This window comes from Anomaloglossus baeobatrachus, chromosome 4 (genome assembly GCF_048569485.1).
Source record: "Anomaloglossus baeobatrachus isolate aAnoBae1 chromosome 4, aAnoBae1.hap1, whole genome shotgun sequence".
NCBI classification, from domain to species: domain Eukaryota; kingdom Metazoa; phylum Chordata; class Amphibia; order Anura; family Aromobatidae; genus Anomaloglossus; species Anomaloglossus baeobatrachus.
In genome coordinates this window covers 458406475-458429391 of record NC_134356.1, presented here as the reverse complement: position 1 = coordinate 458429391, position 22917 = coordinate 458406475, and the positions used below count along the sequence as shown (strand labels likewise).

The 22917-nt window shown below is 48.3% G+C and overlaps 1 protein-coding gene across 2 annotated transcripts in view; it reads left to right on the top strand.

Annotated features, from left to right (window-relative positions):
• Positions 1–22917, top strand: part of LOC142301679 (cathepsin L-like proteinase) — a 48158-nt gene that overhangs the window by 5297 nt on the left and 19944 nt on the right. For both annotated transcript variants that reach the window (XM_075342697.1, XM_075342696.1), the window contains 3 exons: positions 19137–19279; positions 21828–22007; positions 22109–22291. In XM_075342697.1, the coding sequence (XP_075198812.1) occupies positions 19137–19279; positions 21828–22007; positions 22109–22291 (506 nt within the window). The remainder of the gene's footprint in view (positions 1–19136; positions 19280–21827; positions 22008–22108; positions 22292–22917) is intronic.

Below are 22917 nucleotides of genomic sequence, written 5' to 3'. Positions count from 1 at the left end.
CATCGGACGTGACCCAGGAGACTGCAGAGAGGTGAGTAAGGGTACCTTCACACTTAGCGATGCAGCAGCGATCCGACCAGCGATCTGACCTGGTCAGAATCGCTGCTGCATCGCTACATGGTCGCTGGTGAGCTGTCAAACAGGCAGATCTCACCAGCGACCAGTGAACAGCCTCCAGCCAGCAGCGACGTGCAAGCGACGCTGCGCTTGCACGGAGCCGCCGTCTGGAAGCTGCGGAGACTGGTAACTAAGGTAAACATCGGGTATGGTTACCCGATGTTTACATTAGTTACCAGCGCACACCGCTTAGCTGTGTGTGCACGGAGCATGAGCCGCGCACACTGAGCGCTGGCTCCTTGCTCTCCTAGCTACAGTACACATCGGGTTAATTAATCCGATGTGTAATGCAGCTACATGTGCAGAGAGCCGGGAGCCGCGCACACTGCTTAGCGCTGGCTCCTTGCTCTCCTAGCTGCTGTACACATCGGGTTAATTAACCCGATGTGTACAGCAGCTACATGTGCAGAGAGCCGGAGCCGGCAGCACAGGCAGCGTGAGAGCTGCAGAGGCTGGTAACTAAGGTAAATATTGGGTAACCACCTTGGTTACCCGATGTTTATCTTGGTTACAAGGGAGATCCCCCGCTGGGATTAACTATTCACCTTGTGACGTCAGCGGGGGTCCCTGCATTGTTTAATGCCACATGTCACTGCAGAGAAGTTCGGGATGTCACAATGTGAATACAATTCATGCAGGGGGATTACCGAGCAATGCCGCCCACATCCTTGGAGATCCCCGCTGGGATGAACTCTTTACATTGTGACATCAGCGGCGGTCCATGCATTGTTTACCGCGACACCTCGCTGTATAAGTTCCGGGATGTCACAAGGTGAATACAATTCATACAGGGGGATTACTGTGGGATTTCCTGGAGATCCCCCGCTGTGATGAACTCTTTACCTTGTGACGTCAGTGGGGGTCCCTGCAGAGGTGTCGCGCTAAACAATGGGAGATAAGATAACAGCTGCTGGAGGATGGCTATGTGGCTTTCTTCTATGAAGGAATCTACATAGCCATAGCTTTCTTTTCTCCCTAAAAACGCCCAAACGCATAAAATATAAAGCAACGTGGGCATTACACATGCGTTTTTTCTTGCTTTTTTCCCTGACTCCATTGAAGTCAATTGGGGAAAAAAGCAGGAAAAAACGCTAAAACAATTGACATGTTGCTTCTTTTTTCAGCAAGAAAAAAAGCAACTGAAAAAGAAGCAACGTGGGCACAGCAAGTCCTGATTCTCATAGACTTTGCTGGGATGCTTTTTCCTTGCTTTTATTGATTAAAAAAAGCAATGAAAAACGCTAGGAAAAACGCTGTAAAAACGCCCTGTGGGCACAAGGCCTTAGGGCTCGTGCGCACATCGCGTAATTGCATGCATCCTGCGTCCCCTGCACAATCTATGTAGATTGTGCATGAGATGTGCGCACAATGCTTTTATGAACGCAGCGATTGGGGTGCTAAAATGTTGACCCAAATCTGTGCGTTCATAAAATGAGCATGTCAATTAATTTGTGCTTTTTGGATGCAGCTCCCACTCTGTCTATGGTGGGGTCAGCAGCCATAGCGCATGAAAATCGGCTTTTTTGTACAGAAAAACTGCATCCATTATGCAGTGTTTCTGCAGCGATTTGACACGCACATGTACTGTCAAATCGCTGCAGAATATTCAGCAGTTACGTGCGCATGAGCCCTTAAAGGGAACTTGTCACAGGGAAAAATGCTATTAAGCTTCAGATATGGGGTTAATCTGCAGGTTAATAGCATTTTGAACTTGCCCAACTGCTGCATATTAAACCCCACTGCCGAGAGGAAATTAACTTTAATTCTCTTGAACGTGATGTAACTGTGGAATAAAAGCGCAAACATAGGGTCTTACCCGGTATAGGGTTTTTGTCTAGTGCTGAAAACACACTCACCTGGTGGGGTTGTGCCAGTCACAACTCCTTTCTGCACAAGTAATGGTGGTGGTCAGCAGCGGCCCCGAAAGTTAATAGTGTCTTAAACAGGGAGAGGATTACGGGTGTATGCCGCGCTTAAACCACAGAATCCAGAAGATTTAAATAAATCCCTTTATTTGCATGAGTCTACGCATTTCAGAGATATAACCATCTCCTTCTTCAGGACAAGGAGCATTCCAGTTTTCAGTCACGAGGGCGGCGCCGGTGCGGATTCAGTCACTTCTCTATGTTTGGAGAGCAGCAGCTATAAACACATCCCCTGCACTGACAGCTGGTTCTAATGCTGAGCAGCTGTCAGTCAGTGCGAGGTTGGTGTGGTTACAGCTGCCTCTCTCCATACACAGAGCAGTGACTAAACCCGTGCTGGCACTGCAATATACTGCTTTAGGTCTCTTTCACACACGTGTCAGAGGTGCGTTTTGCCCTCCGTGAGCCGTGTTTATGGCCTATGTGTGTTCTCCGTGTGTTATCGAACTTTCTGCTCACCTGTCCCTGGCGTCGCTGTCCGTGGTGCTGATCTTCGGTCTCCAGTCCTGCCGACTCCCCGCTGCTGCAGCTTCTGGCCGCAGTGAAGTGAATAAGCAATGAGCATAATGAGCAGCGGTCAGAAGCAAGTAACAGCAGCGGCAGAGACAGGACGGCTGGAGAAGGTGAGTAAAGTTTTTGTTTTTTTTTCTCAAACACAAGTGTTTTCTTTGCCGCGTGTCACACGGAACAACTCCGTGTGGTCTGTTTGCGTTCCGTGTGACACCCGTGATGCCGGAGAAAAAGTGGTATATTGACGTGTGGAGCACACGGACATGTTACATCTCGTGGCTCTCCTGAGGCAGTCTCCCATTCCTTGCCTGCCACGAACACTCCTCCTCAGCAGCGCCGAAGGTCTGCCAGACTGCGCAGTGTGCAGGAGATACCTTCTCAGAGAGGCAGCAGAAGGGTGACACCTAGTGGTTCTCCTGTTACAAGGAGTGAGCGGTCTCCCATTCCTGGCCTGCCGCAGACTCTCCTGCTTAGCGGCCCCGAAGGTCTGCGAGGCTGCACAATGTGCAGAGGTTTACTGCTCAGGGAAGAAGTGAGATTCCCGTTATCTCTCCACATTGTGAGACCGAGGATCCCGCCTCTATTTCCCAGAGGCAGGAGGGTGAGCATGTGCAATGCGTGGTGGGTCCTGATTCGCTCACTGACGTCACACGGCTTGATGACAAGGCTGGTGATGTGGTGAATCCTGACTGGCCAGGCTGGGACGTCGTGGACCCTGATTGGGTCAAGTCCGTCATCTCCGCCTCGCGCCCGCCCTCGGGTGGAGCTGCACCTCCTTAAAAGCTCCCCCTGCCATCATGGCGGTGCGTGACCGTCCTTCTATGTTTGGATGTCTGGCAGCGTGCTGCCACGCCACTGCTCAGGCATTACTGTCTCTTGTGGGCTTGGCCCTTGCTGCTCCGGCAGTACCTCGTTTGCAGGCCGTGTTCCTGCCTTGCTGCTCCGGCAGTACCCCCGTCAACAGGCCGTGTTCCTGTCCCAGGTGAGCTCCTCAAGTCTCCATTGGACTCACCTGGTTATTGAAAGCACACGTGCGTGGGCACCTCTGTGCTACCCTCGTGCCATATTCTCGTGACTTCCACTGGCACACGTGCGTGGGCACCTCTGTGCTTCCCCGTGCAACAGGTACACCGAGCCGTGAGATCTGTGCCATACAACCCTCACGGGTTAGGGCAGATCGGTGTACATAGATCGTCTGTGACATTCCAGACGATCGCTAGCAGCAACCCGCTCACTCTTCACCCACCATAGCGGCGGTCCCTTACACCGCACAGTGGACCTTGACCGGCGGAAGCAGTCCATTTCCCATCTTGGCACGCTTCCCCGGGTCCCCCTCATAACATTACGGTCGCGCCAAAGGTCTGGCTATGGCTGAAGAGCAGCAGCAGTTGCTGCGTTATGTGCAGCAGTTGGAGTCACGATTGGCAGCAGTGGAGCAGTCTTCCTCCGATAAGACTACTCTGATGACAGTCGCCACCCAGGCGGCTACCCAGGCTGTGCTATTGGGCGGAAGGTCTCCTCGCCTTGCTCTTCCAGAGCGCTTTAGCGGCAACAGCTCTGAGTGCCGTGGTTTTATAAACCAGGTTACCACCTACTTAGAGCTGTCCGCGACTCTTTACGCTACCGAGAAGGCGAAGGTAGCCTTCGTCCAGTCCCTGCTCACAGGGAGAGCGCTGAAGTGGTCCACGCCGTTGTGGGAGCGCGGAGATCGTGTGGTGAATAACTTAGCAGCTTATCTTGGGGCCATGAGAATGGTGTTCCTCGGGCCTCAAGTCACCCACGATTCCGCACTGCGCCTCCTACGACTTCGGCAAGGGTCTGCTTCAGTCGGGGACTTTGCTGTACACTTTAGGACACTGGCCGCAGAGCTGGACTGGCCGGATAAGGTCCTTGTCCCTGTGTTTTGGGAGGGCTTGGCAGGGTTTGTCAAAGACGCACTGGCCACACGTGAGGTGCCTGCCACTTTAGAGTCCTTGATTCAGGTTGCCTCTCGCATAGACATCCGCCAGGCAGAGCGAAGGCTCGAGGTCTCTTCAGCACCCACGCCTTCTCGGCCTAAAAAGCGTCTGACTCCCGTCTTCCATCAGACAGGTCCCCCAGCCAGTCCTGTAGGTGACTCCGTGGAGTCAATGGAGGTGTCCAAGGTGGTCTCCTGCCCCAGGTTCTCCCTCTAGGTTGACTATCAGCGACCAGTTGCAGTTCGGCACTACTCTCTTCTCTGCCCTGGCTTGCTTGGACTCAGGTGCTGAAGGCAATTTCATCTCGACCTCCCTGGCAACCCGATACTCAGTTCCCCTGGTTCTGTTGCCCAAGCCACTCAGGGTCCGGGTAGTCGACGGGTCCATACTACTCGATCCTATCACCCAGATCACCATCCCTCTCAGGATGGAAGTACCACCGGGACACCATGAGCAGGTGTCCTTCCTGGTGCTTCCAGGGGGGACGGATGAGATTCTACTGGGCCTTCCCTGGTTGAGACAGCATGCTCCTATACTCAACTGGGCAACAGGGGAGATCTCATCCTGGGCAGGATCCTGTAGAGAGCACCTCGTGACTACCGAACCACCCGCTACCATTAGGTCGGTTGGGTCCTCAGGGAATACTGAGGGGCCGGGTTTACCGACACCTTATGAGGCCTACAGGGATGTCTTTTCCAAAAGGGCCGCAGATACTCTTCCTCCCCACCGGCCATATGATTGCCGACTAGACCTGAAGCCAGGCTCCGAGCCCCCTAGGGGCAGAGTGTATCCACTCTCTGCTCCAGAGACGGAGGCTATGTCCAAATATATTCAGGACAGCCTGGCGAAGGGGTTCATTTGCAAGTCTATATCACCGGCTGGTGCAGGGTTCTTTTTTGTGCAGAAGAAGGAAGGGGATCTGCGCCCCTGTATCGATTACAGGGGATTAAATGCAATCACAATCAAGAACAAATACCCTTTGCCCCTCATTACTGAGCTATTTGATCGATTCCGCGGGGCAAAGGTCTTCACAAAGCTGCATCTACGCGGGGCGTATAATCTAGTGCGAGTCCGAAAGGGCGATGAGTGGAAGACCGCCTTTAACACCAGGGACGGTCACTATGAGTATCTAGTAATGCCCTTCGGACTCTGCAATGCCCCCGCCGTATTTCAAGACTTTGTGAATGACATTTTCCGGGATTTGTATCTTTCCGTGGTTGCATACCTGGATGACATTCTTATCTTCTCCCCCGATCTTACCACCCATCGGAGGGATGTCATCCGAGTACTTAAGAGGCTCCGCACCCATTCGTTATATGCTAAGCTGGAAAAGTGCGTTTTTGAACAGGAATCCTTGCCGTTCCTGGGGTACATAGTGTCCAGTCAGGGGTTAGCAATGGATCCGGGGAAGTTGGAGACAGTGATGAACTGGCCTGAGCCCCGCTCGCTGAAGGCGATCCAGCGATTCTTGGGGTTTATCAATTATTATCGCCAGTTCATTCCCAACTTTTCGACGGTGGCAGCACCCATCATTGCCCTTACCCGCAAGGGCGCTAATCCCAAAGCATGGACACGGGAAACGGTAGAGGCATTTCACACTCTCAAAACTCACTTCTCCAGAGCTCCCATCCTTCATCGTCCAGACATCTCCAAACCCTTCCTACTGGAGGTAGACGCCTCTTCGGTCGGTGCAGGTGCAGTCCTGTACCAGAAAAACGAACGAGGAAGGAAACATCCGTGTTTCTTTTTCTCCAAGACCTTTTCTCCGGCCGAGAGGAACTACTCCATAGGGGATAGGGAGTTACTGGCGATGAAACTAGCATTCCAGGAATGGCGGCATCTCCTGGAGGGTGCGAAGCATCCATTTGAGGTTTTTTCTGACCACAAAAACCTCACATACCTCCAGACAGCACAACGCCTGAACCCAAGGCAGGCCCGTTGGTCTTTATTCTTCTCCCGGTTCCGCTTTATTATCCGCCACCTGGCCGGTGAGAAGAATGTACGGGCCGATGCCTTGTCACGTTGTATGGTTGTGTTGGAGGAGGACGAGGAGGAGCCTCGTCTTATACTACCCCCGGACAGCTTGAGGATGGTCACTCCCACTTCTTTGGACCAGGTGCCACCTGGCAAAACCCTCGTTCCCCCCTGAACTACGGAACGAGGTGCTATCGTGGGCCCATGCCTCCAAGGTCGGGGGTCACTTCGGGGTCAAAAGGACCAGAGACCTGGTGACCAGGCATTATTGGTGGCCGAGACTACCCCAGGACATACAGGAATATGTGGGAGCCTGTATGTCGTGTGCTCGGAATAAGCCGTCCCGGCAGAGACCGGCAGGTCTTCTTCACCCACTGCCAGTGCCGGATCGTCCCTGGGAAGTAGTGGGGATGGACTTCCTGGGAGATCTGCCCAAGTCAGCAGGGCACAGGGTCGTATGGGTCATCACGGACCACTTCTCTAAAATGGTCCACTTGGTGCCTCTCCCACGACTCCCGACGTCACGTGCTCTCGCCACCTTGTTCATTCGGCATGTATTTAGGTTGCATGGCATGCCTGACAAGGTGGTGAGCGACCGGGGTCCCCAGTTCGCGTCTCGCTTCTGGAGAGAGCTCTGTAAGCTCCTGCAGATAGAGCTGAACATCTCCTCCGCATACCATCCCGAGACCAATGGACTAGTGGAGAGGACTAATCAGACCTTGGTAACTTACCTCCGCCATTTTCTATCCGCGCACCACGACAACTGGGCTAACCTCCTTCCTTGGGCCGAATTTGCCATTAACAATTCGGTCCATGAATCCTCTGGCCAGACTCCGTTCCTACTCAATAACGGACAACATCCCAGAATCCCGGTTTCGATGCCCATTACGTCACCCGATACTAGAGTGGAGGATTGGGCGACCAAGGCCCGGGAGATCTGGGATGACACCCAAGAGGCTCTTAAAAGGGCTAAAGACCGGATGGTGACAACGGCTGATGTTCGCCGCCGCCCTGCACCATCCTTCGCCCCTGGTGACCTAGTATGGCTGTCCTCTAAGAATGTTAACCTACGGGTACAGGCAGCCAAATTCGCCCCTAGGTATCTGGGTCCGTTTAAAGTACTACAGCAGGTAAACCCAGTGGCATATCGACTCCAGCTCCCTCCACGCTGGGCTATAGCCAACACCTTTCACGTGTCCCTCCTGAAACCCGTACGACTTAATAAATTCTCGGGGTCCCTGCCGGCTCAAACCGACTCCCCGGCCGAGGACCCTGAGGTGGCAAAACTTGTGGAGACAAAAGTCATACAGGGCAAGAGGTACTACCTCGTGGAGTGGGCCGGAGCATAGATCCTGGGAGTTGGAGGATCATATCCGCGCCCCGGGTTTGATAGCGGCCTTCGAGCACGGACAGGGGGGGGCCTAGACGGGGGGGTAATGTTACATCTCGTGGCTCTCCTGAGGCAAGGACTGAGGCAGTCTCCCATTCCTTGCCTGCCACGAGCACTCCTCCTCAGCAGCGCCGAAGGTCTGCCAGACTGCGCAGTGTGCAGGAGATACCTTCTCAGAGAGGCAGCAGAAGGGTGACACCTAGTGGTTCTCCTGTTACAAGGAGTGAAGCGGTCTCCCATTCCTGGCCTGCCGCAGACTCTCCTGCTCAGCGGCCCCGAAGGTCTGCGAGGCTGCACAATGTGGCTGCAAGGCTGGTGACGTGGTGAATCCTGACTGGCCAGGCTGGGACGTCGTGGACCCTGATTGGGTCAAGTCCGTCATCTCCGCCTCGCGCCCGCCCTCGGGTGGAGCTGCACCTCCTTAAAAGCTCCCCCTGCCATCATGGCGGCGCGCGACCGTCCTTCTATGTTTGGATGTCTGGCAGCGTGCTGCCACGCCACTGCTCAGGCATTACTGTCTCTTGTGGGCTTGGCCCTTGCTGCTCCGGCAGTACCTCGTTTGCAGGCCGTGTTCCTGCCTTGCTGCTCCGGCAGTACCCCCGTCAACAGGCCGTGTTCCTGTCCCAGGTGAGCTCCTCAAGTCTCCATTGGACTCACCTGGTTATTGAAAGCACACGTGCGTGGGCACCTCTGTGCTACCCTCGTGCCATATTCTCGTGACTTCCACTGGCACACGTGCGTGGGCACCTCTGTGCTTCCCCGTGCAACAGGTACACCGAGCCGTGAGATCTGTGCCATACAACCCTCACGGGTTAGGGCAGATCGGTGTACATAGATCGTCTGTGACATTCCAGACGATCGCTAGCAGCAACCCGCTCACTCTTCACCCACCATAGCGGCGGTCCCTTACACCGCACAGTGGACCTTGACCGGCGGAAGCAGTCCATTTCCCATCTTGGCACGCTTCCCCGGGTCCCCCTCGTAACACGGACACATGTATGCTCCACATGCACACTGGTCCATGGCAGAACACACACGTGATCGCAGACCCATTGATTTTAATGGGTCTACGTGTGCCCGTGTCTCCGGTACGTGAGGAAACGGACCAAACACGTACCGGAGACACAAACGTGTGAAAGAGGCCATAGGCCCCCTTCACACGCACGTGTCACCGGTACGTGATAGGTCCATGCCCGCATGTACCGGAGACACGTGCACACGTAAACCCATTAAAATCAATGGGTTTATGTGCACGCACGTGTTTAGCCATTGACCCGTGCCTCCGTGTGGAGCACACATGAGCCCGTGTGCTCCACACGGAGGCATGTCCGTTTTTCTCCGGCAGCATGGGTGTCATACGGCCCGCACATGTACCACACGGATGTAGTGTGGATGTGGGTCCATGTGACACGCGCCGGAGAAACACACGTGTCATTTTAAAAATAAAAAAAACACAAATTCACCTCCACGAGTCCTGCAGTGACTGCCGCAGCTGTCACCTGCATCCGACCCCCAGTGAATTTGAACAACGCATCTTCTTCACAGGGGGCCGGAAACAGCGTCAGCGGGGCGTGGCCTGTGCCGAACATTGTCAGTCAGCACCACAGACAGCTCCGGAAGAAACATGTAAGGTGGGGCTTTCCGTTCTCCGTGTGTTAATACGTATAACACTAGTGATGAGCGAGCATGCTTGTAACTACTCGGTACTCGCACGAGTATCGCTGTACTCGGGCTGCTCGGCGGGGACCGAGTAATCTCGCGATACTCGTGCTGTACTCGTGGTCTTCATTTCTGCATGTTGGCGCTCTTTTGAGAGCCAGCCCTCATGCAGGGATTGGCTGGCAGACCACTGCAATGCCACAGCCCTGTTAGTTGTGGAATTGCAGTGATTGGCCGGCCTGCACAGCGTGACCGAGCCTTTATACCGGCCGGCGCGCTGTGCTCTGCTCACAGCTATCCAGACAGTCAGTGCAGGGAGAGTGTCGCTGATTCAGGGAAAGCTTTGCGGCCCTTTATAGCTTTTTCAGTTGCAGGGCTGCAAACAGTGTGACCAAACGTCCTTCTCAGGACTATTCTAGTTGTATACAGGCAGGCAGGGTATAGCCAGGTCGGAGTACAGTAGCAGAGTCCTTCTCAGGACTATTGTTGCTATATACAGGCAGGGTATAGCCAGGTCTGAATACAGGCTAGTGACCAGAAGAGTCCTTGTCAGGACTATTGTACCAGTATACAGGCAGGCAGGCAGGCAGGGTAGTGGTGACCGTATACCAGCCTTCATCATATCTGGGGCTGGTGTACACAGTGTAAAACAGTCCAGATAGTGTCTGACTTGTCTGTAATTGTCGCTCCCCAAAAAAACCTGTTAGGTTCTTATTGCGTCCGTGCTTGGTTTTTAAAACCGCACGTGTGTGCCTGTTGGTGGCAGCGTACAGGTGCACTTGTGTGCAATTTCCACAAACTTTGATATAACGCACAAGTAGTGAATATACACGTCAGCAGTGCACAGCATTGCAAAATGCGCAAGGGCATTGGCAAGGAACAAGGAAGTGGACGTGATGGTGGTGCAGGCAGAGGCCGAGGTCGTGGGCAAGCTCTAATTTCGCCACAACAAAGGGCCACATCTAGTCGCTCGCACGTCCTGTCCCAAATTCTTGGGGACCGCAGCAGTACACCGCTCTTGAACCAAGACCAGTGTCAACAGGTTGTTAGTTGGATAGCAGATAATGCTTCCAGTCAGATTGGCACCACCACAAACACTCTGTCTTCCACACGGTCAAGTGTCAGTAGCCGTGATACTGCACCGCACATTTCTGAACCTGATCCTCCTTCCTACCACCAGGCTGAGTACACGTCCTCCTCGGACATTAATGATCCCACACTTGGACACTCGGAAGAGCTGTTCACGTTTCCATTCACACATTCTGGCCTCTCGCCAGCTCATATTGAAGTGGGTCATGAGGAGATCGTCTGTACAGATGGCCAAATATTTGAGCAGCCACGTTCTCACGAAGTTGGCAACGTGTCTCAACAAGTGGTGGACGATGATGAGACACAATTGTCAGGAAGTCAGGAGGAGGAGCAGAGTGCGGAAGAGGAAGACGACGTGGTGGATGATCCAGTAACTGACCCAACCTGGCAGGAGGATATGCAGAGCGAGGACAGCAGTGCACAGGGGGAGGGAGGCGTAGCATCACAACAGGCAGTAAGAAGCAGGGTGGTGGCCCCAGGCAGAAGTCAGGCAACCGTTCCCCGGAACAACACGATGACACAAGGTGCCTGTACAAATGTTAGGTCTTCCCGAGTCTGGCAGTTTTTTAAGTTGGATCCAGATGATTCAAAAAAGGCCATTTGCAACACCTGCCGTGCCAGCATCAGCAGGGGTACCAAAACTAGCAGCCTGACCACCACCAGCATGATCAGGCACATGTCAGCCAAGCACTCGACTTTGTGGGAAGTACAACAGAGTCGAGGAGCAGTGCTTGCTGATGTCACTGCTACGTCTTCGCTGGTTGTGCATGCGAGCCAATCCCCTGTCCATGCTGCCTGCGAACAAGCCTCCTCCACTCCTGCACCTGCAGTTGCCTACGCAGAAAGAACACCATCATCAAGCACGTCCTTGTCCCAGCGCAGCGTTCAGTTATCCATTCAGCAAACCTTTGAACGCAGGCGCAAATACACTGCCAACACCCCACATGCCACAGTTCTAAATGCTAACATTTCGCGACTGCTTGCGCTGGAAATGTTGCCTTTTAGGCTGGTGGAGACAGAAGCATTCCGTGACCTGATGGCGGCAGCTGTCCCACGTTACTCGGTCCCCAGCCGCCACTATTTCTCCCGGTGTGCCGTCCCCGCGTTGCATAACCACGTGTCACAAAACATCACACGTGCCCTGAACAACGCTGTTTCACCCAAGGTCCACCTAACCACAGACACGTGGACAAGTGCTTGTGGGCAAGGCCGCTACATCTCGTTGATGGCACACTGGGTTAATATTGTGGAAGCTGGGACCCAGTCTGAGCGAGGGACGGAACACGTCCTTCCCACACCAAGGTTTGCAGGCCCTACCTCAGTCAGTGTTTCACCCACACTCTACAGCTCCGGAATGTCATGCTCTTCAGCCTCCTCCTCCTCCTGCGCATCCTCATCCACTGTACCCTCCACACCAGTCACAAGCTGGAAGCACTGCAGCACTGCCTCGGCGAAGCAGCAACAGGCTGTGCTGAAGCTAATCTGCATAGGTGACAAACCCCACAATGCAGAAGAGCTGTGGACAGCTCTGAAACAGCAGGCAGATCACTGGCTCACACCTCTGAACCTAAAGCCAGGAAAGGTCGTGTGTGACAATGGCCGGAACCTGGTGGCGGCTTTGAGGCGAGGCCAGCTGACACATGTTCCATGCGTGGCCCATGTGCTCAACCTCGTGGTTCAGCGGTTTCTAAAGTCATACCCAGAGCTGTCTGATCTGCTGGTAAAAGTTCACCGCCTGTCTGCACATTTTCGAAAGTCACCTACTGCTTCAGCCGGCCTTGCCGGCTTTCAGCGCAGTTTGCATCTTCCGGCTCACAGACTGGTGTGTGATGTCCCCACGCGTTGGAATTCAACTCTGCACATGTTGGTCAGGATATGTGAGCAGAAGAGGGCAGTTGTTGAGTACCTGCATCACCTAAGCCGTCGGGAAATGGGTCAAACTCCACACATAACACCTGAGGAGTGGAGATGGATGTCAGACCTATGTACCATCCTCCAAAACTTTGAGGACTCCACCAAGATGGTGAGTGGTGATGACGCCATTATTAGCGTCACCATACCGCTACTCTGCCTTCTAAAACGGTCTCTGCTGAAAAACAAACATGATGCATTGCAGGCGGAGCGCGATGAGTTGCAGCAAGAAACAGTAGTGGGTGTGGGTGATAACACACAGCCCAGCCTCGTCTCATCACAACGTGCAGTGGAGGACTATGACGAGGAGGAGGATGAAGACATGGAGCAACTCTCCGGCCAAATTGAGGATATGACATGCACACCAGTCATATCCTCGGTTCAGCGTGGCTGGCCAGAGGACAGGGTAGATGAGGAGGAGGAGGAGGAGGAGGAGGAGGACAGCATGTTCAGTCATCTTGTTGGTCAGGCTACTGAAGTCCTGGCTGTTAAGAGTCTGGCGCACATGGCTGACTTTATGGTAAGCTGCCTGTCTCGTGACCCTCGCGTTAAGAACATCTTGGCCGACAATCATTACTGGTTGGTAACACTGTTAGACCCACGCTACAAGGAGAACTTTTTGTCTCTTATTCCCGTGGAGGAGAGGTCAACCAAAATGCAGCAGTTCCGGAAGGCCATACTCACGGAAGTAGGCAAAGCATTCCCCTCACAAAACGCTAGCGGCATAGGTCAGGAATCAGTGGACAACCGAGGCGTACAGCCGATAGAGGCACAAGTCCAATCCGCCAGAGGTAGGGGAACAGTCTTTAAGATGTGGGACAGTTTTCTCAGCCCCTCACGTACCACAGCCCCTGAGGTGCGGGGTAGTGCCACAAGAAATCCTAAGTTTGCCCAGATGCTGAAGGAGTACCTTGCAGATCGAACAACTGTACTCCGACATTCCTCTGTGCCTTACAATTATTGGGTATCCAAGCTGGACACGTGGCATGAATTGGCTCTCTACGCCTTGGAAGTCCTGGCCTGCCCTGCTGCTAGCGTTTTGTCAGAGCGTGTTTTTAGTGCCGCAGGTGGAATCATTACAGATAAACGCACCCGCCTGTCAACTGAAAATGCTGACAGGCTGACTCTGATCAAGATGAACAAGGGTTGGATTGGGCCAGACTTCACCACACCACCAGCAAATGAGAGCGGAATTTAAAGTTTGCCATGTACCTCCACTCACCCATGGGTACACACTTCTGGACTTTGGATAATCGCTGGACTGCTCCTCCTTCTCCTCATGCGCCACCATGATGATGACCGTTACAAATTGCAATACTTAGGCCTTTGTTTCAGGTATACCCCCAGTGGTAAATTTTTTCGCCCATTCTTTGCAGAATGGACATTACAACGACAGGAGACCCGCTCCTTTGCAATGGGAACAATGTTTTGAGGCCCTCATGCACGTCTCTACCCAGGGACAACGTGGAGCCTCCCAATTTTTGGCTGCCCTGCCTAAGGGCTATACTATAATACACCCACTTCCTGACAATGGACACTTAATGTTTTGAGGCCCTCATGCACGTCTCTACCCAGGGACAACGTGGAGCCTCCCAATTTTTGGCTGCCCTGCCTAAGGGCTATACTACAATAGACCCACTTCCTTACAATGGGCACTTCAGGTTTACAGGCCATCATGCACGTCTCTATCCAGGGACAACGTGGAGCCTCCCAATTTTTGGCTGCCCTGGCAAAGGGCTATACTAAAATAGACCCACTTCCTTACAATGGGCACTTCAGGTTTACAGGCCATCATGCACGTCTCTATCCAGGGACAATGTGGAGCCTCCCAATTTTTGGCTGCCCTGCCTAAGGGCTATACTACAATAGACCCACTTCCTTACAATGGGCACTTCAGGTTTACAGGCCATCATGCACGTCTCTATCCAGGGACAATGTGGAGCCTCCCAATTTTTGGCTGCCCTGCCTAAGGGCTATACTACAATAGACCCACTTCCTTACAATGGGCACTTCAGGTTTACAGGCCATCATGCACGTCTCTATCCAGGGACAATGTGGAGCCTCCCAATTTTTGGCTGCCCTGCCTAAGGGCTATACTATAATACACCCACTTCCTGACAATGGACACTTAATGTTTTGAGGCCCTCATGCACGTCTCTACCCAGGGACAACGTGGAGCCTCCCAATTTTTGGCTGCCCTGCCTAAGGGCTATTCTACAATAGACCCACTTCCTTACAATGGGCACTTCAGGTTTACAGGCCCTCATGCACGTCTGTATGCAGGGGCATTGGTGAACCTCACAATTTTGGACTGCCCTGGCAAAGGAAAATACTACAAAGACTCACTTCCTCAAAATGGGCACATTAGACTCAAGAGGCCTTCATGTACGTCTCTTCTCAGGGACATCGGAGTGCCACACAATGTTTTCACGTAAAATCTTTCATGTATTAATCTCAAAAAGTAACATACACCAGCTCTATCTCACTATTGGGTATGTGCCCTTAACATTTCCGCCATGAAAAATCATTTTGGGGTCATTTTGGAAGGTTTTCTGGTGAGTCCGTAAAAATGGCGTAAAACGCGGACAAAATTGTTCACAGCTGTGACTTTTCAGTGATAAATGCTTCAAGGGGTCTTCCCCATGCTGTTGCCATGTCATTTGAGCACTCTTCTGAGACTTTTGTGACATTTTTAGGGTTTCTCCATGCTGCCGGGGGGTCATTTCACAAAAATACTCGGGTCTCCCATAGGATAACATTGGGCTCGTTGCTCGGCCCGAGTACACGAGTATCTTGGGAGGCTCGGCCCGAGCTTCGAGCACCCGAGCTTTTTAGTACTCGCTCATCACTATATAACACACGTAGTGCCATAAACATGGAGGGGAAAACGCAATTTTGACATGTCTGTGAAACACGTGCGTGATTTTCACGGACTTGTGAAGAGGGCCATAGACAGTGTCTAACAGGCACAGTCAGTGAATCACTGACAGGTCTTCTGAACTGCAGTACAAGAGTATTACATGAGACCAGAAATCAAACAAAAAAATATTCAAAACCATCAAAAAATGAATAGAAAAACGATCATCAGAACTTATAAAATAAATTACTTTATTAATAAATACAATAAAATATTATAAATCCTTTTAACAGAAAATGTGTATGAATATAAAATGCGGTGAGCTATACATGTAATTTATTTTATGATTTCTGTTGGTGGTCTTTCTATTTCTTTTTTTTTGTTGTTTATATACCTCACTTTAAAATTCCCACACTAACGATTTGATAATAAATATTGAGGCTGTGTATTTAAAAAATGTGTATGTCCCACTGTGGGACTAAGTAAAAAAAACCTTTGTGTTAAAGAAAAAGTAAACAAAAAGTACACATAATTGGTATTACGAAGTCTGGAACGATGCGATCTATAAATCTCTCATGCTATTTATTCCATTCTACCAAGACTGTAATAAAAAATAATTAAAATATAAGTAAAAAATGTTGATTTTTCATTATACTGGCACAAAAAATTGAATAAAAAACTATGTAAAAAAATGGTATAAATTAAAATTGGAAAATGTACCACAGAAAACATACCATCATTAGACAAAAAAAATAAAAAAGTTACAACTTTCAGAATATGGCAATACAAAAACCAATTTGTTTATGTACAATATTGTTTCAAGTGTGTAAAAGTAGCAAAACACAAAAAACCTATATAAATCTGGAATCGCTGTAATTGTACTGACCCAAAGAATACTATCACTGCTATCACTTTTACCACACTGTGAAATGTGCAAAAAAAATAATAAAAAACAATAGCTGACTTGATGCCTTTTTTCATTCGGCGTCTAAAAAATCTGAATTAAAAGCGATCTAAAGTATCGCATATCGTAAAATGGTACACCAAATTTTTTTTAAACTCATTGCACAAAAAATAAGGCCTTATAAGGGCCTGTTTGTAAAAATATAAAAAAGTTACAGATCTACAGATATTGAGATAAAAAAAACTATTTATTATAAAAAATAATTTTTGCCATGTGATATTAGCAAAAAATAACAAAATATGAATCTGGTATGTCTGTAATTGCACTGACCCGAAGAAAAAAAGTCATCTTGTCACTTACACCATACAGTTAACTGCGCAAAAAATAAGTATTTTTGTACTGCTATCTAATTGACCGTTCTACTTCCCAAAAAAAAAACAATAAAGGCCGCTTTACACGCAACAACATCGCTAACGAGATATCGTTGGGGTCACGGAATTCGTGACACACATCCGGGTCGTTAGCGACGTTGTTGCGTGTGACACCTACGAGCGACCTTTAACAATCCGAAAAACGGCAAAAATCGTTGATTGTTGACACGTCGTTCCGTTCCCAAATATCATTGCTCATTTTGGACGCAAGTTGTTCGTCGATCCTGAGGCAGCACACATTGCTACGTGTGACACCCCGGGAACAACGAACAATAGCGTTCCTGCGTCCTACGGCAATGAGGTGGGAGTGACGTTAATGCGGCTGCTCTCCGCCCCTCCGCTTCTATTGGTGGCCCGCTGTGTGATGTCGCTGTGACGCCGCATGAACCTCCCCCTTAAAAAAGAGTTTGTTCGCTGGCCACAGTGACGTTGTTAGGAAGGTATGTGCATGTGATGCGTACTAGCGATATTGTTCGCCACGGCCAGTGATTTGCCCGTGATGCACACACGACGGGGGCAGGTGCGATCGCTATCAACATCGCTAGCAATGTTGCAGCGTGTAAAGCGGCCTTTAGACTCGGTTGACATTTATACTGTACTCTCCACTGAGCACTTAATCAGGGTTGTAGTGTAAATCCCAAAAGCCACAATTCAGACAAAACCCCCAATGGAACCACTCACTGTAATGAGATAGGTGGAATCACTTTGATCTTCTTCTTGTCCCTATTTTGAGGGTGCCCCTCGGAATCTTTTTAGCGCACAAGTTTGGACAACCACAGTTCTGTCAACACCTAAAAAAGATGGACACCAGCTAAACAGATGCCAAACGACGGCCAAAGTGTCTCCATCTGCCTCATAGTTCCATCTGAGATTTTGTCTGAATCACATTTTTGAGGGATTTACAAGTAAACCCTGGCGTCAGTGCTCAGTGTTTAGCCTCACTCCCCTGATGAAGCCAGACATGGTGAAACATGTTGGGGAGGCTATGAGCTGATAGGTTTTAGTATCAGCATTAGGGAGAGACAATTTAAAAGGATTAATATAGGAGATTCAGGTCCGCGGCCTGTTATTCCCTAAGAGCCTGAATAATGTCTCCCCATTGCTGTAGTTTTAATGTTGTGTTAGGCATCACAATGATAACATTTATTGGCTTTCTTAAATTCTAAGTTTTAAATGGTTTTGAGTTAGGATACCTCAAGTTCCCTATGGCAAATTGTTTTTAATGTAATTTAACCCTACGATAATCAGATAGCAGTGGAGGTTAGTGCTCAGTGTAGGACATAAGAATGTGATCCCAACCTTATACTGAAAGTAATAAAAAATGTTTATATACTCCAGACATATGGGAAATGTTATTGAATTTTTTTTTTTTTGTGCAGCATGACTAACTGGTTTAAGGATCTAAAAGTTGAAAAATTGAAAATATCAAAATTTTTGCCTAAATTCACAAATAAACGCAAAAAATATTGACCTAAATTTACCACTATCATAAAGTACAATGTGGCACAAAAAACAATCTCAGAATCACTGGGATTCATTGAAGCATTTATTATACGTTATTACCTCATAAAGTGATACTGGTCAGATTTCCAAAAATTGGCCTGGTCATTAAAGGGTTATTCCCATCTTCACGATCCTATGACAATATATAGTAGGTGTAATAATAAATAATAGCAAATACCTCCAATTAAAGATGTAGTATAGTTCTCCCGATATAGCCATGTTTCTTACCTCATATGCAGGGCATTGCAGCTTAGGTATCCATGATTTCATATAATCATATAGTGACAGTTAGTTTGCTTGTGGTCGCAACTTTGGATAAATAAGCTGCAATGCCTTGCACATGAGGTAAGAGACATGGCTATATCAGGAGAACTGTATTACATTTCTAATTGGAGGGATTTGCTAATATTATTATTATTATTATTACTTTTCTTAAGCCTTCTATATATTGGGATAGGATCTTGGAGATAGGAATACCGTTTTAAAATCAAAATTGTCTGTGTGACTAAGGAGTTATAGCAGTCTGAAATAGCCTTGTAGCCAGTATGAAAATTGATATATTTCTCACATTTTTTCAAAATTAAAATGATAAGAAAAAATAATGAACAAAAACATCAAATTCATTTTAAAAAGTACATTTAACATACAAACCTAATTAATTTGCTTTAACTAATAGTTACTGTAATACCTTGCCTGTCTGATAAAACTGAGCTGTGTAGGATCCTATGGTGATCTAAGCTGGGTTCAGTTGGGCAGGATGGGCCAGGTACTGAGGTCACACCATCCTGCCATATTACAGCAATGTAAGCCAGAAATGTAAAGACATTTATAAGACCAGTGATGACAGTATTATATTCACAAGCACTCATTTAATAATAGCAGTAACATTTACAAATACTTTATACCAGATAAAAAATATTCATCGACCAGAGAAGAGTTATATCGGAGAAAAATTTGGGAGGACACTTGGCATAAGGTACAGGAACATAATAAGCTCACTGACGAAGGCCGCTCCACATACTGGAAAGGAATGAATCATTTTGCAGATATAGTAAGTTCATGTATATATACACAGCAAATTATGTTGTTGGTAGAAGATACATTTTTTAGTTTATTTATTGAAAGCATCACTTTGGCATTTGTTTTTCAAATTTTATTTCACTGCTGGACTTGTATCATTAATGTAAGTTCCATGCCCCTGGTAATATAGTTATGCACCGCCATCTTCTTCTGTTCTTCATGCCGCTCCAGTCATCTTCTGCGGTTTGTGACCCTCCTGATTACTCTAATGTTTGCTGGGCCAGAATCAGGCTCTCATAGACTTATAGACTTAAGGGCCCATTACACGCTACGATATATCAAACGATATGTCGTCGGGGTCACGTCATAAGTGACGCACATCCGGCATCGTTTGACATATTGTAGCGTGTGACAACTACAAGCGACTGTGAACGAGCAAAAATACTCGCCTTATCGTTGCTCGTTGACACGTGGCTCATTTTCAAAAAATCGATCGTCCTTCTGCGCGCCAGTTGTTCATTGTTCCTGAGGCAGCACACATCGCTAAGTGTGACACCCCGGGAATGATGAACTGTAGCTTATCTGCGTCCCGCCGGCAACGCGGAAGGAAGGAGGTGGGTGGGATGTTTACGTCCTGCTCATCTCCGCCCCTCCACTTCTATTGGCTGGCCTCTGTGTGATGTCGCTGTGACGCCAAATGTCCCTCCCCCTTCAGGAAGAAGATGTTCGCTGCCCCCAGTGAGGTCATTTGGAAGGTAAGTACGTGTGACAGGGGTTACCGACTTTGTGCGACACGGGCAACAAATTGCCCGTAACGCACAAAACGATGGGGGCGGGTGCGATCGCACATGCGATCGCACGATAAATCACCGCGTGTAAAGCGGCCTTTATATAAAGTGCTTGTGATTGTTAGGTCTGACTTCCATTCATTCAGGAGTTGTGGTCACAGGATGTCAGAGGGAGACCCAAGTGGTGTAGGGAAGAGCAGAAGACGTCAGCAGGTACTTATACTACTAGGGGCAGGAAACATGGATTAATGATACAACTCAAGCAGTGACATAAAAAAAAAACTGTCGGAGTGGCGCTTTAAGAAAATGTATATGCATCTTTCAGAGTTGATATTCTATAATAAACAGTTGTGCAGGATCAGGCTAGGGTCACATTGGTGTTCGAATTTGTACTCTTCTGCCCCCAATTCCATGTCATCCCCATTCCCAATTTATGGCAAGTCTCATCTGCTTTTGCCAGGAGCAAAGCTGCAAGAATGCTTGCTGCTCAGTGATGAATGCAAAAAAAGACTATAAAGAGGATCTTTTCACTATACCCCCCTTCTCCTCCTCCACTTCCTCAGGCCCCAGGTACTAGCCCAGATTGCCCTCATTATCATTTATCCAGGCTGCGGGCTATGATTAATTGTTTTGCAGCCTTTGTGTTCTGGACCCCTGCCATAGATGATGCTCAAACAATATATTATATTTTGGCTTTATCCTTAAAGTGGTTGCCACAAGAACAAACTACATTTAATCAATAGATTATTAATAAGTTCCGCAATTGGATGTGTTAAAAAATGTTCCTATGCTAAAATAATCTTGTGTCCCTGCTATGTACAAGAAGAAGTGATTATACAGATGACATTGCAGTGGCTTGCAGCTGATGATATGTCAGATAAAACATTACCCTGCCTGTTTTATCACAGGAGCAAGTGTTTCTGCTGCATCTCCACTCTCCAGTCCCCTCAGCTCGTCGTAAATCAAGTCGTGAAGTAGGAGCTCCGGCAGCTGCTGAGCTGTTACTAGCTTGATTGATAATTAGCTCAGGGTGCTGGTGACACAGTAACATTTGCTCCTGTGATAAAACAGGCAGAGTGTATGTTTTTACAGCAGTATTCCCCAACTCCAGTCCACCAACAATACATGTTTTTAAGATTCCCTTAGCAATGCAAAGGTGTGGAAATCATCACCTGTGCAGACGATTAAATCATCACCTGTGCAATACTATGGAAATCCAGAGAACTTGTGCTATTGGCCATCAAGGTTATTCCCATCTCCAAGATTCGATCCCAATATTTAGTAGGAGTAATGATAATAATAATAATAATAGCAAATACATTAGAAATGTAGTATAGTTCTCCTGATTCACTGTGTTGCTTAACTCATGTGAAGGGCATTGCAGGACCTTAGGTATCCATGGTTATGACCACTGGCAACTAACTAACTGTGACTATATGCGTGGTAGTAACCATGGATACCTGCAATGCCCTGCACATGAGGTAAATTACATAGTGAATCAGAAGAACTATAGTACATTTCTAATTGTAGGTATTTGTTAATATTATTAGTATTACACCTACTGCATATTGGGATAGGATCTTGAAGATGGTAATAACCCTTTTTTTGCTCCAATGCCTCACTATATTCAAGATTTTTTTTTTGTTCTCTAAGTGAATAGAAACACTCTCTATAAAAAACAAACAAAACGAGAACAATCTCTGGAACAATGTCTATGGTTCACAGGTTTTAATTTCCAGTTGTAAAGAGGGAGCTAGGCTTGTCTCTAACAGATTTCTGTTTGTTCAATAGTCACCTGAAGAAGTGAAGAGGAGGAGCTGCCTAATGTCAGATGGGCATGACACCCAGGCTCCCACTATGTCCTATGGACTAAGAGAAGGTCTACCTGATCATGTTGACTGGAGAGAGTCCAAATGTGTAACAGATGCAAAGAATCAAGGGATGTGTGGATCCTGTTGGGCATTTGCAACAGTGAGTGTTCATATATATATATACAGTATATATACAATATATTTTTTTTTTGGGTCATTTACCTTGAATAATTAGAGTTACAAGAATGTCTCTCATTTTAGGTGGGTGTGGTTGAGTCTCGATTATGTATAAAGAACCATAACCTGATCACCCTGAGTGAGCAACAGCTGGTGGACTGCGATAGTGGTGATGGTGCATGTTGTGGAGGGCTCCCAATTCAAGCATTAACGTATGTAGCACAAAATGGAGTCATGAAATCTCAAGATTATGAATATGAAGTAAAGGTACATCTTTTAATTCTTTCATTCTGAAAACAGCTAGAAAAAGTATAGCGTATTCTACAAATATAAACTTGTCAATCTGGTTATTTTTGACAAAAAATGTGGATGAGTTGCAAGGAAATTAATGGACTAACTATACGTATATTTATGTGGTATGCATCTGCAATATAGACCTCTATGGGCACATGCTGTGTCTTCCTGTAACTTAAAAGGAATCTGTCACTACTTTGACCTTTTCACACTGTTAATATGGGCATATAGGTTACAGAATGCTGACAATTGTCTTACCGTTATATCTCATATCAGATGGCGTGTTTTGGAAAAATCATCTTTTATCACTTGATGTAAATGAGCTCTTCCAGGGTATGGGGTGGACCCTCCTGGAAGATAACTCCGCCTCCAGAGGTTATTTTAAATAAATTGGGCGTTACCAGTGTGAGACAAGTAACTGACACAGAACAGGAATAAGTAAATTTGACTTCTTTTAAACACATTTTTTGCAACTCCCTGAGCTCTGCTTCATTGCAACAATGTTGTAACCCTGTCTGCCTGTGAGATGGAAGTTGAGAGGTACCTGGAGAAGTGTCAGTTATACTTACACATAGCTCAGCAGTGAGAGCAGAGAGCGG